The sequence below is a fragment of the Leopardus geoffroyi genome, chromosome A3, assembly GCF_018350155.1.
Source record: "Leopardus geoffroyi isolate Oge1 chromosome A3, O.geoffroyi_Oge1_pat1.0, whole genome shotgun sequence".
NCBI classification, from domain to species: domain Eukaryota; kingdom Metazoa; phylum Chordata; class Mammalia; order Carnivora; family Felidae; genus Leopardus; species Leopardus geoffroyi.
This window is the reverse complement of record NC_059336.1, coordinates 133,558,643-133,574,680: the sequence shown is the minus strand read 5'-3', so window position 1 is coordinate 133,574,680 and position 16,038 is coordinate 133,558,643. Positions and strand designations below refer to the sequence as shown.

Here is a 16,038-nt window from a genome sequence, read left to right as displayed (position 1 = left end):
GAGAGAGGCACAGAGTATGAGTGGGAAGGGGGCAGAGAGGGAGACACAGAATCAGAAGCAGGCTCCAGGCTCTGAGCTGTCAGCACAGAGCCAGACGCGGGGCCCGAACTCAGAATGGTGAGATCATGACCTGAGCCGAAGTCGGTGCTTAACCAACTGAGCCACCCGGCGCCCCATAACTGTAGCATTTTAAAGCAATTTGTTGGAGCAGCAGAATGATAAAAGGAAAAATAGAAAAACCACACATTTTGCAAATATTCGGTCTTCCAAAGCCCTTCTGATGGAGGATGATGATGTCAGGTAGCCAGCAGAGAAGAGAATAGTTTACATTTTCTTCTCCTCCAGGCTCCTAAATTTTAATATGAAAGCTCTAGTGATTTAATCCCTATTCTTCAACTGGTTCCATTCTCTCTGAGAAGCCCTGAAGCCAGGTCACAGGCTAGACCTGGACCCAAGCTCTTTGCTTCTGTTCACAGTTGGGGAAAAACTCTCCTTGTCCTGGCCCCCATACACTGTTCAGAGAAAACACGTTTATTGGGCATGGGGACTGAGTCCACTTAAGGAACCTTAGTTCACAAATCTGTTTCCAGAAAATAAAGTAACTGGTTAACAGTCTTGAAGGATGTGTTCTTTGCTTTTGGGCAAATTCCAGTTTCTTCTTGCTTGAGGTTGAACAATAAAATCCAGAAGAAACTCCCACGTTTTTGACCTAGCCCAGCGATTTAACCTCTGCGCCCACTTGCCAAGGCTCCGATGGAGTAGCTGTGTGCCTGGCCTCCTGCCCCTTCTCCCCCCCCTGCCCCGCCTGCTGGCAGAGAGCCTGTCGTGAGTCACACATAAGATAACCGAGGCATCAGGCTGCAGGAGGCTGAGAGCAGAGCAGCAAAGCTGGAGGCAAGTGCACCCTGAACCAAGGGTCAGGATCTTCGGGGAGTGCTCTTTACACCTTTGGAATAGCTCAGGGGTTTTCGGGAAACAGGTTGGCTGGAGGCCCGAGGAGTGCAACCCCATCCACAGTTGGTGCTCAATAAGTTTATTAAAGAAACAAATTGAGGCTTGGGGAGTCCTGGCAGATAAGGAATGAGCCCATCGTTTTCATACAAAAGTGGATCTTTTACCCATAATGTGGTTTAGGAGGAAGAAGTGACAGAGCTGGGGTTATCTGTGCTCCAGACTCCTTTGCTCTAAGGGGGTGGCACTCCGGTTGTAGCTGATGGGAATGGTGTCCGTAGTTGGGCAGTGGGCAGCGTACCTAGCTGACCACGGCATTGCTGCAGGGAGCCATGAGGTCAGGGTCTAGGATCTTGATCAATGAGATCTGCTTACAAAAACATCCTAGAATCTAGGCAACAGAAGGAAGCACTGTCACTTCCATGCTGTTCAGGTTATACATGAAAACCAGGGACACCTGCTGGTCTGACCTGCATGGTCACCATGCAGTCCTGTGCTTTGCTTCAGAGGGACAGGTCACGCTGAAGAGCCAGAACATAACAGAGCTGCCTGGGGGGTGGGTGTGGGGGGACATTACCATTTATTTATTGGCTTACTCTGAAGCCGTACAGATCAGACAAGTAAGTTGACACTGCGGCTTATTGTTGGTATCACGCACAGCCCTTGATGCTTCGTCAATATGACAATCTAACTATGTATTGACTTATATTCTGCCTGGTTCTAGAAATAATTTCGAAGCAGACATCCATTAAAGATGCCACGGAGCCTAGCTGGCTCAGTGAGTAGAGCATGTGACTCTTGATCTCAGGGTTGAGTTGGAGCCCCATGTTGGGTGTGGAGATTACTTAAAAAAAAAAAAAAAAATCTTAAAAGAAAAAAAAAAAAGAAACTCCAGTTAGTGACATAGACATAAACTTTAAATATACAAAGGAATGCAGTTGTTATCCGGTCTGGTGATGCTGTTTTTAGCCACAGCACTCTATCCCCCAAAGGAATCTTTTGCAGAAACAATGCAAATACCTATTTTATGTAGATCAAAGCAGGGTTTGAAATACTCCTGGAACATCGTCATAGTGTTTCTGAACTTTCCAGAAAGAAGTTCAGAGATTTTCTCAAAGTCCCCAGCAAGTTAATAGCAGGAATGATGGCCCAGGCCTCTCTGATCTCCAATTTGGGGCTCTGTCCACCCCAACGGTGGTTAACGCTTTAGGCAACTCCTAAAACGGGGCCCCAGCTGAGACAGGCTGGTTTTTGATTGCTAGCTGACAGAGGAGTGTGCAGTCCAACAGTAGATAGTGACAGGAACGTCCACGCAGCACAATATATACAAAAAGAACAGCTGGACGACCAGTTATTCGCCAGTTTTCACCTCCAATGTGCCTCAATAACAGGGCAGTCAAACGCCTACGGCAAAATTCAAGTGAGTTTTGGGAGACTTGAGAGGATACAATGTTCTTTTACCGTTAGGAGCTCTTAGCTCCTGGAGACAAAGGGGCATATTTGCTCTGGAGATTCTTAAGGAAAGAAAGATAAAGAGGGCAACCTAATTTGGGTTTGTGATCTCTCTTACTCTGGTTTAAGCTTTGAAGAATTGAGGAGGAAGTGATTAGCATCCCATTTCTACCTAAGAAGTAACATCTCCCTGGAGCCATCAGGAACTTGGCTTCACTTTGAATTGAGTTAGCAACGGGTCTCTTCTAGCTTTCCTTCAAAGAAACAAGGTTTTGAAGGATGAATAGGAACTTGCTAGGCAGAAAAGGAAAGGGCACGCTAGGTATAGGGAGCAGTACTGATAAGGACCCACAAGCACGACTCTAGATGTGCCACACTGACACAGCACAAGTTCTAGATTTCTTGCCAGAGAAGCTGAACCTGAATCTAATGCAGCCTCTTGAGCTAACCTCCACTTATAGGAGATATGGATGGGTGATAGAGAAACCAGCTACATAAAACCACAAGGAAGCAAAAGACAAATCTAAAATGGGAGGCAGTCTAAAGGAACCTACCCCTGCTTCTGCAACAAGCCCACGTCCCCACCCAAAGAAAGAGGCACGCTCTAGATTAAGAGATGTGAAACGCCACAAATGCAACATGTGGTCCTTCTCTGAACCCAGATTCCAACAAATCACTAAAAATAGATTTTTGAGGCAACCGAGGCAGTAGGACTACGAACTGTATAGACAATGCCAAAGAAAGAATGTGATTTTGTTAGGTGTGAAAATGGCATTATCGAAGACATTGTATTTCTTAGGAGATGTACACTGAATTATGGAGTAAAAAATACATAATGCCTGTTATTTGCTTTAAAATACTTCAGCCAAGAGCAATAATTTCATGATAAAGAATTAGGGCAGAACAATACCGTGGCATGAAACACAGCACATTATGGAAACATCTCCCAAGTTCTATCACTGCCTGATCCCTTGTTTTGTTCTCCTGGCAGAAGGGCTGGGATCTCAAAATCAGGGATCTATTGCATGCACGATGCATAAATTTTCTCTTCTGATCCTCTAACAACCCTTTGAAGCATTATCCCCGGTTCACATTTGAAGTGACTTGCCCAAGGTCACAAGATTCAAATCCAGAGCCATCTCACTTCACCCGCCTAACAAGCACCTGTGGGGTTTGTCAGACATCCAGGAACTCTTCTGGCAGGTGCTAAAACGGAGAGTAGCCAGCATCCTGAGCCTACTTTCCCACACTTCCGTAGGCTGCACTCACGTCCCATTCCTAAACTCTGACATTTGTTAGCACACCGCACACAGTTCATTCACTGATGAGTATGTTGAGCCACCGTGTGGGGGCAGGAACTGTGTTTTGGCGTGTTTGGTGTTCCATGCATTCATTACGCACATCTCCTCACTTGAGAGGTGAAGCCAGCCCTTAGAGATTTTCAAATCTGTTACCAAACACAGGATTGGAAATATACTAGGTGAGTAACAAAGACTTGAACATCATTTCTCTATCCTTCTCATTATTTGATCTATTAGAAACTGAAGCAAAACGTGCAGAGCTCACTTTGGGGTATCTGTCACCCTGTAAGAAACCCTTGTGGTTTGGTCTGAAATAGCCTTTTCATCTTTGCTACGGCCCTGCACCTTAAAGGCACATGAAATATGTGAACACAATACTAAACGACTGCATATTACTTCTTCTATTAGATCTTTTTTTAAAGTTTATTTATTTTGAGAGAGACAGAGCGAGTTGGGGAGGGGCAGAGAGAGAGAGGGGAAGAGAAGGGATCCCAAGCAGGCTCCGTGTGGCCAGTGCAGAGCCCGATGCAGGGCTCGAACTCACGAAACTGAGAGATCACGACCTGGGCCAAAACCAAGAGCCAAACACTTAACTGACCGAGCCACCCAGGCGCCCCTAGTAGGTCTTCTAAAAGTCTCACTCGTATTTTATTTTTGCTTTAAAATCAACAATTTAGGAGCAGGAGGGATTGGCGAACAAAAATAGAGGAAGGAATTCAAGTGCTCTAGCTTGTGATAGGAATATTGGGCCCTCAGTTTGACCCCGGCGACTCACAGAACCATTAGCTCACAAGATGCCCTAACAAGTTCCTGGGCCCCCTGCCTCAAGATTGAGGCCAATCTCCCATCAACACTGATCTCCCGTTAATACCGAATGTAGACCTCTGGCCTCATACCAGCCAGATCTCTAATCTCTTTATCTAAGACTTTAAGGATCAAGTCTACTAACTCATCACCTCAGCATCTTGTCAAATCACGAAACCTGCTTGATCAGGGTAAGAGTAAACCTGTATTTTTACTCTTAATACAAAATCGTTGATATGGGCAATGAAAGGACAGAGGCAACTATCCAGAGGGACTCTGGTGCTCTTGTGCGCACACAACCCAATCAACTTCAGCGGCTGAAAGGAAGACCCTCTCCTTCATTAGCTTCACAATGTGCTGCTCTACCCAGAATCCTTTAACTTTACTCCCCTGCTGTGAAACTCACTGGATCTTTACTTTGGCTTTAAAGAACTGTTCAAACTTCCTTAAAGCAGTAGTTCTAGAAGTACCAAGTCCTGGCCAGCATCAGCATCACCTGGGAACTTGTTACAAAGGCACATTAAAGGCACTACCCCACACCTACTAGATCAAAACCTGTTTTAGCAAGCCCTCCAAGTACTCCTGATGCGCTAACATTTGATAGTTATGGCCTGGAGGCACCATCAATCACTCACCAGTTAACTCTTGAGAGACAGAGGCATTTCTTCTTGGCTTGTTCTCTGGGTCTCGATTCTTATTTTAACACAATGACCTCTCCCCATTTTACTCCATCAGAGAATGCTAATTAGAAGCAAAACTACAGCTTAATTTTTTTTTTTTTTAACTTTGCATTCCCAAGTTACACCGTCATTTTCTTTTTGTGTCTGCGTCCTTGAAAATCTAGGGCAATAGGTCTATTCAAAGTGTGGTCGATTTTCTTATCCGCAAGCCTTTTCACTTTGTTGGAGCTTTCCAACTCTGAAATTAGGCTTCTTTTCCACCTGTGTTCCACAGGCATCTATTCCAAATCCTTTACACTTGGAAATGCTAACACAAAGAGGCTCACAGGCAGAATAGGGGGTCTATCTTTGTCACAGGGAAGAAAGCTGATGAGGAGAGATGGACTCTACAGCTATGGAGTGAAAGTTCCCAGCTCTAGTGCCCAGCAGTCCTTGGCTCCTAGCAGGCTCTCCGTTAGTGAAGGGATGGGTGGATGATGGATGAACGAACGAACCAACCAACCAACGAAGGAAGACGTAAGTTAGACCTTAAGCTTCCAGGCCGCCACGGTTTCCACTAGGTCACCGGCCCTCATGTTCTGAAGTTGTGGGAAGAGGCAAGTCTAGCCAGGAAGAGGTAACAATCTGGTCCCATTCAGAGTGCCAACTCTCAAGTGGTGGCGCTGCAGAGTCGGAAAATGCCAAGTCTTCAGAAATCCTTCCAGTGACGGGGCACCTGGGTGGCTCAGTCAGTTAAGCATCCGACTCTTGATTTCTGCTTTGGTCCTATCTCACGGCTCGTGGGTTCGAGTTCCGGTGGAGCCTGCTTGGGATTCTCTCACCCCTCCCGCTCTCGTGCTCTCTCTCAGAAATAAACCAAAAAAAGAAAAAGAAAAACCTTTCCAGTGAATCCGAGTTCCAGAATAGCTGAATGAACAGCGTTATGTCGAGGGGCGATGGCTGAAACACACAGCCTTGTCTGAAGACCCTCAGGTCTAGGAGGGAGAAAGAGCGCTCACCAAGTCCAGATGGTAAAAAAAACCTGGTGATGGGAGCTCAAAATGAGAAACTAGAGGTCAAGTCTCCTTCAGGGGCCTGACTGATTCAAGTCAGCTGGTGTGGAATGAATGGCAGGTAGCTTCACAACACATGCTCACTTCCAGTATACACATCCACACACACTCAGAAATAACGTTAACCTGAGCCTCACGAAGAGGGCTTAATTCCTCTATGTGACCGCAGTGGAAGCCAGGCTGCCCTCTAAGTTAAATTTCAGCTGGCTTTAAACAAACCTCCTCTAGTTTTCACCAGTGACATCTAGGAAACAACAGAAGACTCACAGAAAGAACAATGATGACTTTTGTACAGGCATATATCTATCAATAACCACAACAGGGTGCTTCTAAATACCCTAGGTGACCGTGAAAGCTACCCTCAGTCAGGGGCACATATCACAAGCAAGAGCAAAGCAAATGCCCTAGCGAACTAGAGCACCAAACCAGCCCCCCACAGCCCAGCATGGCAAACAACGAGCCTGTAGCGGATCGCTTTAAGTCTCAATTAGCAAGGAAATTACGAAATCTTTAGTTCAAGTTATAGTTCTTAACCCTTTTGATAAGCAGGAATAAGGTCTCCAGATATTCCTGAAACAGCTGTATTCCAGCTCACACAAAAGAATTTAAGAGCCTAGGGTAGTAAGGCCTACTGTACTTTTTTTTTTTTACTCCAGGCTCAACCCTGAGTTTAAGTGTGCTTAATAATTCCAATCGCATGAAAGCCCTTAAAAAACCTCTTTGCTAGTTGAGTAAATCCTAACTCTGCCCTGTTTCCAGGGTTTAAGTACTGCCTTGGTAGTCTTAGGCCAAGGCTGGGATTACGTGGCAGAAAGTGTCGGAGAGGAAAGATAAAAGAATTAATCTTTACATAATCCTTGAAGCAATGTGAAATAAAAACACCACTTTCAAAAGTGGGAGTCTCCCCTTTTTTCTAAAGGGCATTAATGGACTCATTGCTCAGCACATTCCTAAGCAGAAAAGTGTTGCCAAGATCAAAATGCTATAAGTGGAAAGGCCCCAACCATTAAAAATGGATATTATTCATTACAGTAAAATTATCAATGCACAGTCCTAGAACACGGATTGCAAAGAAACCTGTAAGATCACCCAGAAGAAATGGTTTCCAAACTCATTTGAACTCAATTTTACATAACACTACTCACAGAAACCGACTTTACAAACTATTACCTTTATTAACATGCCATATATTTTCCACGCTATTATTTTTTTGATGTAAGCTTTACACCCAACACGGGGCCTGAACTCACCACCCCGAGACCAAGTCATACACTCTACCGACTGAGCCAGCCAGGTGCCTCGATTCTTCATCCTGTTAAAAACTAACAAAAAAAGCTGGCAGCGACCCATTAAGTTTCTACAACCCATCATCTAGTATCTGGTTTTAGCCTAAAATTGGGAAAAGTACTGATTGACTGTCACTGCTTTCATCTCCCCAAAAAAGGGGGCGGGGCGCAATGTACCACAGGATCTAGGAGTACCAGCTTGAAAGCAGCCTACTCAGGTTCAAACCCTGATGCTACTACCCGTCCTTAGCTTCTGTGCTTCAACTTTCTCCTCCTTTTAAAGGAGTCCTTTTAGACAAATCTAACCCCCGGATTTTATTGGGAGTTAGATTTGTGAAGATGCTTAAAAAACAGGACCTGTCGAGATGGGAAAGTCGGGCCTCAATATGTTGGCCCAAGACCGCACACAGCAATACGAGTGGAAGCCTGGGCCAGCGGACTGGCAGCCCAAAGCACTGAGCATGATGAACACGGACTGTTATTCAACGGGAAGCATATGCAGTAAATCACAGATATGACAAAAAAAATGCTTGGCAACGAATGTTATTTCCTTACTTTCTAAAGGTTGTCAGAGGGCTCACACCTTTAAAAAAAAAACCAGAGACGCATAAATTAAAGCCTTCGTTTTCTAAATCTGAGTGACCAAAAGAATTAAGAGTAATTTTCACTGAAAATCCTTTTCAATTTAGCCAGTAGAGAATTACGGAGAATTTGGTTATTTGCATCTGGTTCTTTTGTCTAGTTCCAGGCCAAACGTTCGTTAGTTGCTGGGCCCTCAGCTAAGTCAGTTGGTCTGTTTGGACTCAGTACATTTCAAACTGTAGCACCGGTAGCAGGGGAATAGTGGCACAGAAACAAACTTGATATAGCATCCGAGTTCAAACTCCACGTCTGCCATTTAATAGACACACAATTTTTTATAATTTCCCCCCACCCTGATCAGATGTCCTATCAGTCAAGGGGAAATTTACTTGGCAGGGCATTTGAGAGGATTAAATATGAATGGGCAGAGCACATGATCAGACACCACAATCCATTCAATCAGTACTGGTTCCCTGTAAGTAAAACAAGAGGGCTGGACCACTTATGGATATGCTCAAGGTGTTATAATTTTAAATGGAAGAGGTGGAAATCTTCGCTTTGTTCTCTGGGTATTTATTATTACTTACTCCCTTCAGGCATTAGTTCTAAAGGCATATAGTCATTTGCACAAGTGAAATGTAGATAAGCAGTAAATGGCAAGACGGCTTCAAACTGGATTTCATGATGATGATCTTCACATCTTCAGGTACTACAGGTTCCCTAAGCACCTGCTGAATGGATCAAAAAAAGTTAACTGTGGTTTATATTAGTACTTAGTTGCAATGTCCTCAAAATTCAATAGTAATACACAAGATATACATACATGGTAACTGTCCACTTGCAAAGCTCATTAAATACAAATCAGAGAAGGGAAGAGGATAGATATAGGTCAGAATAAAACATAGAGCATAACTGCCTTAATCAGATTTTAAAATGAAAATCTTCCTGAACTACGAAGGATGAAGTTAGGTGTTAATTTTAACATATTCAGATGACACTCACCTATAATCAGTCCGAATAAATCAGGCTCACAATTTGACAAAAACAGTCCCATGGCATGCCTGTAATAGACCCTCAAATGTTTCTGAACGTTTGGCTTTTTAAAATAAGTGACTACATTTAAAAATAAGTGCATTTAAAAATAAGTGACTACAATTCTGCTTTTCTCAAATTATTTTTACTACTAGAAATTTTATACATCTTTAAATGGTCTTTCTAGTGTTTTTCATGATTTTAAAAAACAAAAATAACAGTCTCTACTGATAATTAAGTTTGATATACATGAGTATATTTATTCTACCAATCCTGCCCCCAATCAAAAAGTAGTTTTTCTTTTCCAATCTAAAATCAACAAACCATAGCTCACTGCACTGTATGTTGAATAGAAATCCCCAATGCTCGTCAATGTTAGAATGCAATCCCCCCAATTATTTTATTAAAACCTAAATGACATTAAAAAAAAAAACACCCTGCTAATTAAGTTCGAACTACAAAGCAGGTGACATTTAACAGGCTGGACCCTTTGCAAGATGCCGATTTCTGCTAAAGCAAGGACATATTTATTTAAATTTGAGACTAAACACTGAGAATAATCTGCTTTTTAAGAAGGAAGGCTACTTTGGTAAACTCGGTGATTACTTAGAACTTACCAGTACTTGTTACAATGTGATGATTCTTTCTTCTAATTCACAACGTTTTTTCTAGTGTCTTGGGGCGCCCTGGGTGGCTCAGTCAGTTAAGCATCTGACTTCAGCTCAGGTCATGATCTCACCGTTCATGAGTTCGGGCCCCACATCGGGCTCTGTTGCGAACAGTTCAGAGCCTGAAGCCTGCTTTGGATTGTCTCTCTCTCTCTCTCTCTCTCTCTCTCTCTCACACACACACACACACACACACACTCTCTCTCTCTCTCTCAAAAATGATTAACGTTAAAAATAAATAAAACGTAGTGTCTTACTGATTTTTCCCCAAGTGTCATTCAATTCTATCTTTTCATAGTCACGTTTTAAGGAGATAAAGGCTGATTCTACGCAGCTGAATTTTTCAGATTATCTTCTGACTTTGAAATAAATTCTCAGGTCGACACTTAAGACATTCTAGTTTAACAGCCAATGTGATACTATAAAACAAAAATTATTTGAACCTGACTCATGGTACAACTGAATGTTGAGAGAGAGAATTCTTTGAAAACTAAACAAGTAATATACTCTGGAACTCCGACATTCGGCTTGAATATCCACGGAAGCATGATTCTAATACCAACCAAAGCAGTCATACTCATATAATTAACTTTTCTAGTTTTAAAATGTCCACTTTATTCCATGTAACACTTAACTGGGTAACATTTACATCTGAAGAAGAGATGGTCCACACAACTGCTCTATGGTAAAACACTAACTCTAAGACATGTAGTCCAATTGCATCCATTTCCAGGCACCGCTAGACAAGTGAAGTCACAATGCAGGTACAAGCATCACTACATTTTACATAAGATAAAAGAGGAGTATCAATAAACTTCAGGAAGTAGTAAATTCGTCTGTCCCTTAAAATGAGTATGCAATTGTTACAAAGCCATAGTAAGTGGTTTATAAAATGTAGTTTTATTTTATGTTACTCTGCTGTTACATAGGGCATAACATTTTCACAAGGCTTTTTTGGGACTACAGTCGATGATTAGCAACACACAACAGTGGTCCAACTCTCTACACGAGGGTCGCTAGACAAACTGGACACCCCCTCACATGTGCACAAATCTGCATGGAAAAGTACTAACGTTTTAGACTCGGACTTGTGGACTTTATTTCCCCTTTCTAGTGTATTAAGAAATGACATGCACTTTAATTTGCCAAAAGCAACGCTTGTATTCTGGCAGCAACATGCTACTTCTATTACATAGGAAAGTGAATACCAGAACTACAAAAGGCAGGAGGTGTAAGTGAATTTTTATTGGGAAGGGAAGTTGTCAACTTAAACAGCAGCAAATGAAGAATGAATAAGGAAACTTCCTGTTGTCACAGATACACAAGACCTCCATCATATTTGATACAGGAGGAATTTCAATTTGCGACCCCCCGCGCAGAAATGCCAAATGCTTTTCCGTTCAATCTAATACTTCTGGATTCCTACCAATAAGGAATACAGGAAGAGCACGGAAAAGTTGCTTACTAAAAGGAAACCCCCAAAGAAGTAAGGGAGGGAATGTAGAAATTAAGAAGTTATGTAGAACACTTTTGAAATTGTAATGAACTGCATTTTCATATCTTCACAGTAATACAAAACACAGTCACTTGCAGAACTGGTTCAGATTACTTAAACACCAGATACATTTTTAGTCCTCTACATAAGTGTTTGGAAGTTACTGACGTTCGTATGAAATGAAGCTATTAATACTTTTCTACAGCAGTAACCGCACACCAGGAAGGCCAAGACAAACACAAATCAAGGAATGGAGTTTTCCCAAAGCCGCAGTGTGAAAAGACTATGAACAGTTGATTCCATACACATGAATGGGTTTCTTTGCTATAGGAAATCCAAATGGAATAAGGAATGGAGATGAGTAAAAAGGTTTCTTGAGGGGAAGAAGGATGACACCCTGTACGCATTTAGTTTTCTGCCCCTTCTGCCGCGTCACATTCTTCTCCTGCACTGTCTGATGTCCATAACTAGGAAAAAAAAAAATCATATTAAGTTATCCCGACAATAGACACGGTGACTAAAGACTGGAAGTTAGATTTCTCAAACTCCCAGACACCATCAACTCCTCCCCCGAAGTGTATTTTTGTAAACCTCCCAATATGCATTTACAAATGACACAAACTGCTTCAGTACGTTTTTAAAGCTCTTTTTTAATAGTAGTATAATTTCAGGAAAAAAACGTAGTATTGTTAGAATTTTTTTTTTTTAATTTTTTATTTATTTTTTTAACGTTTATTTATTTATTTTTTTTTAAGACAGAGAGAGACAAAGCATGAACGGGGGAGGGTCAGAGAGAGGGAGACACAGAACCTGAAACAGGCTCCAGGCTCTGAGCTGTCAGCACAGAGCCCGATGCGGGGCTCGAACTCACGGACCGCGAGATCATGACCTGGCTGAAGTCGGACGCTTAACCGACTGCGCCACCCAGGCGCCCCAGTATTGTTAGAATTTAACGTGATCTCTGCTCACAGCAGCCAAATGTTCTTCCTGAAAGCATTACTGAAATATAATTTATGAAATTAACAAGGCAAAAAAATTTTTAAGGAACGAGGTGAACCATAGTCATTTTAACGGTTTCCAAATATTTGAAGGGTGACTGTATTGAAATAGGAGCAGACCTATTTTGTATGCTGCAAAGGGTTAAACGAGAACAGGTGATGGAAATTAGAAGGACGCAGTAGTGGGCAAGAAGATGTACAGAAAACATTCTTAAATTTAAAAAAACTTTTAACACTTATTTCATTTTTGAGAGACAGGGACAGAGCATGAGCAGAGGAGGGGCAGGGAGACAGGAAGACAGAGCGACAGAGAGAGACACACACACACAGAATCTGAAGCAGGTTCCAGGCTCTGAGCTGTCAGCACAGAGCCCGATGCAGGCCTTGAACTCGCGAACCGCAAGATCATGACCTGAGCCGAAGTCAGACACTTAACCAACTAAGCCACCCAGGTGCCCTGAGAAAGCATTCTTGATTTAGCTAGGATGTTAAAACAGAATTGATCTCCAAGGACCTCTCCAATTTTAGGATGGAACAATGAAGTGAAGAAGGAAATAGTCAAGTTTTACTGACTATTAACAACAGTTCACAAAATGAATTTCTATTAGATCAACACAAAGAGACTACGGGTAATTTTAGAAAAACAAGAATCGTATATAATTTTTAAGTTATTGTTAAAAAACTAAAATAAATAGAAACAAAATATCCCTAAAGAACTGTCTAAGAGAGAAAATAAAACAAAACCAGTTAAGATAAAGGCAGCCCCACAATATTCCTGAGAAGAGATATAATGGCTCAGTTTGCTTTTCTTCCATGGAAGCTATTTACACCGATCATTCTTCTACCACTACCCCACAAGAACAGAGATTTCTAATGGCTGGGAATGAAGTATCTTCATTATTTCCTTGTTCAGCAAAGTTGAACAGATATGGTGCTAACATTAAAAAAAAAAAAAAAAAAAAATCCTTTCTAGCAAAAATGAAGCTCCAAACTGGGGAGAACTACACTTATATTAAAAGGAATAGTCCTTGGGGCGCCTGGGTGGCGCAGTCGGTTAAGCGTCCGACTTCAGCCAGGTCACGATCTCGCGGTCCGTGAGTTCGAGCCCCGCGTCAGGCTCTGGGCTGATGGCTCAGAGCCTGGAGCCTGTTTCCGATTCTGTGTCTCCCTCTCTCTCTGCCCCTCCCCCGTTCATGCTCTGTCTCTCTCTGTCCCAAAAATAAATAAACGTTGAAAAAAAAAAAAAAAGGAATAGTCCCTTCGGCCACATTTTGTCTAAACGTTTTGACATATTAAATTTACTTGAGCCTATAAAAGAAGCTAAGTAAAGCTCAATTTGTGTTTTTTTGCCCATTATTTTACCCTTCATTATCTGCCTATCCAAGAAGTAGGAGAAAAACAAAAGAAAAACAAAAAAGATAAACAAGTGAAACAGGTCTTGGCCTAGAGACAGAAGTGGAGTAAACTGAGGTTAAGGTTTACTCCCTATCAAATGACTGTAAGACATCACAAAGTAAATTTTCATTATAACAAGGCATTTCACGGGATTTTAGGAAAGCTTAGATACCTACACAATTCCTAAATTGCTGTCGCTAATTGATCCAAAACAAGAAAATATTGCAACTATAAAACCTTCCTGTATTAACATAATTATCAACATCTTCATTCCAATGCAATAGTCAATGACGTTAATATTAAGAGTTCCTACAATCTTCGTATCTTCTCAGGAAGGTCTAATAAAACGCCTATTCAACTTGAAAGTCTGCCTACAAAAGAACATTTGGCCCACACAGAATACTAACAAGCACTCAATAATACTTTCACTTACATACCTGTGTTCATTTTCTGAGAGAAAGTTGAGCTCTGACTCAAAATATAGGGAGACTGAAATAACTATTTTTGTTCTTAAAAAAGACAAAGGATAACAACATTGAAAGAATGAACAACTCACTGTTAGGTTGTCTCTAAGCAACTGCATGATGAGGGTGCTGTCTTTGTAGGAGTCTTCGTTCAGTGTATCAAGTTCTGCAATGGCCTCATCAAAAGCCTATGCGTGGTAAAGGATATTTGCATCAACACAGAGTGATTACAATTACAAACCATTTTTACTAAATAGGTGAGCAACCACTTTATACTCTACTATCCGTTAAAAATAAAGTTCAACGGACTCATTTTCACAGATTCTCAGTTTATGGCAATGACCTTATCAGTATGAGTAAGAACTTAGGAGAATGATCTGAAACTTACTGTTTTAGCCAGTGTGCAGGCAAGCTCTGGGTTATTAAGGATCTCATAGTAAAATACAGAAAAGTTAAGAGCCAGCCCCAGGCGGATCGGATGTGTGGGCTGCATCTCCTTCTTGCTTATATCAAAAGCCTCTTGGTAAGCTCCTTGGGAATTATCTATCGTTTCTGTGAAGGGAAGGAAAAAAACAAGCACAACACTGAAAATATCCATCAAATATGCAGCACATTAACACCTTTAACTTACGCTACTGCCTCATGTAGCAGTGATTTTTCTGTGGTTTTCTCTTAAAACCACTTATACCACAAAAACATTCTTGTAGTAGGCTATTTAAAAACTAGTTTACAATGTTGTTTGCTTCTAATCAGCTTTTTTAAAAAACAGCATGAGAGAGTGTGACCAGATTTTTCAATCTCTCGGACTAAGACACTTTTTTCCTATCTTTTAATTTTACTAACTGGAAATGCAGCAATTAAAAATAATTTGACTGAGGGGCACATGGGTGGCCCAGCTGGTTAAGCATCCAATTTCAGCTCAGGTCATGATCTCATGGTTCGTGGGTTTAAGCCCTGCGACAGGCTCTGTGCTGACAGCTCAGAGCCTGGAACCTGCTTCGGATTCCGTGTCTCCCTCTCTCTCTGCACCCCCTTCCCCCCACTTGCACTGTCTCTTTCAAAAATAAATAAACATTAAATAATAATAATAATTTGACTGATGGCTGCTTGGCTGGCTCATTCAGAAGAGCATGCAATTTTTTTTTTTTAATGTTTATTTTTTAGAGAGAGAGAGAGAGAGAGAGAGAGAGAAAGAGAGAGAGAGAGGGAAACAGAATGTGAGTGGGTTAGGGGCAGAGAGACAGGGAGACACAGAATCCGAAGCAGGCTCCGAGGTTCCGAGTTGTCAGCACAGAGCCCAATGCAGGGCTCCAACTCACAAGCTGTGAGATCATGACCTGAGCTGAAGTCGGACATTCAACCTACGGAGCCACCCAGGGGCCCCTACGAGAAGAGCGTGTGATACTTGATCTTGGGGTTATGAGTTCAAGCCCCACAGTGGGTATGGAGATTACCTTAAAAATAAAATATTTAAAATAATAATAATAATAATAATAATAATAAATAGTAATAATAACTTGACTGATATGGGTCAATAATATCAATAAAACCAGAAAAAAACTGGGCTATAATACCTCTTTCCAAAATAATGAAAACACTTTACAAAGATCATCACCACCAATATCTGTATTTTTGTGATTTATTTGTAAAAATAATACTGACTCTTGGTATCAAAAGAGGTATTACGTGAAAGGCAATAAGAAAGTGTCAACATACAGAACAAAATCTGCTCTGACCAGAGGTGGATTACTGACCTAATAAAAATGTCACCTTCCTGAAAAAACTGTTCAGTAATTACTACCGACACTAATCTGATTGTATCCATGCGTTCAAAGGGGCAGGCAGGTTTTCTCAACGAGACTACTGGTCCAGTACAGC

General features: G+C 41.7%; 1 protein-coding gene across 2 annotated transcripts in view; it reads right to left on the bottom strand.

The window, feature by feature from the left end:
* Window positions 1-1,097: 1,097 nt before the first annotated feature.
* Window positions 1,098-16,038, bottom strand: part of YWHAQ (tyrosine 3-monooxygenase/tryptophan 5-monooxygenase activation protein theta) — a 49,306-nt gene continuing 34,365 nt past the window's right edge. Inside the window, exons 4-6 of one of the 2 annotated variants that reach the window (XM_045447783.1) lie at window positions 14,549-14,712; window positions 14,253-14,348; window positions 1,098-3,459 (exon numbers count right to left, since the gene is read on the bottom strand). In XM_045447783.1, the coding sequence (XP_045303739.1) occupies window positions 3,265-3,459; window positions 14,253-14,348; window positions 14,549-14,712 (455 nt within the window). In that variant the 3' untranslated portion in view covers window positions 1,098-3,264. Of the gene's footprint in view, window positions 3,460-10,689; window positions 11,771-14,252; window positions 14,349-14,548; window positions 14,713-16,038 lie in introns of those variants that run through there. The other variant, XM_045447784.1, reaches the window with a different exon arrangement.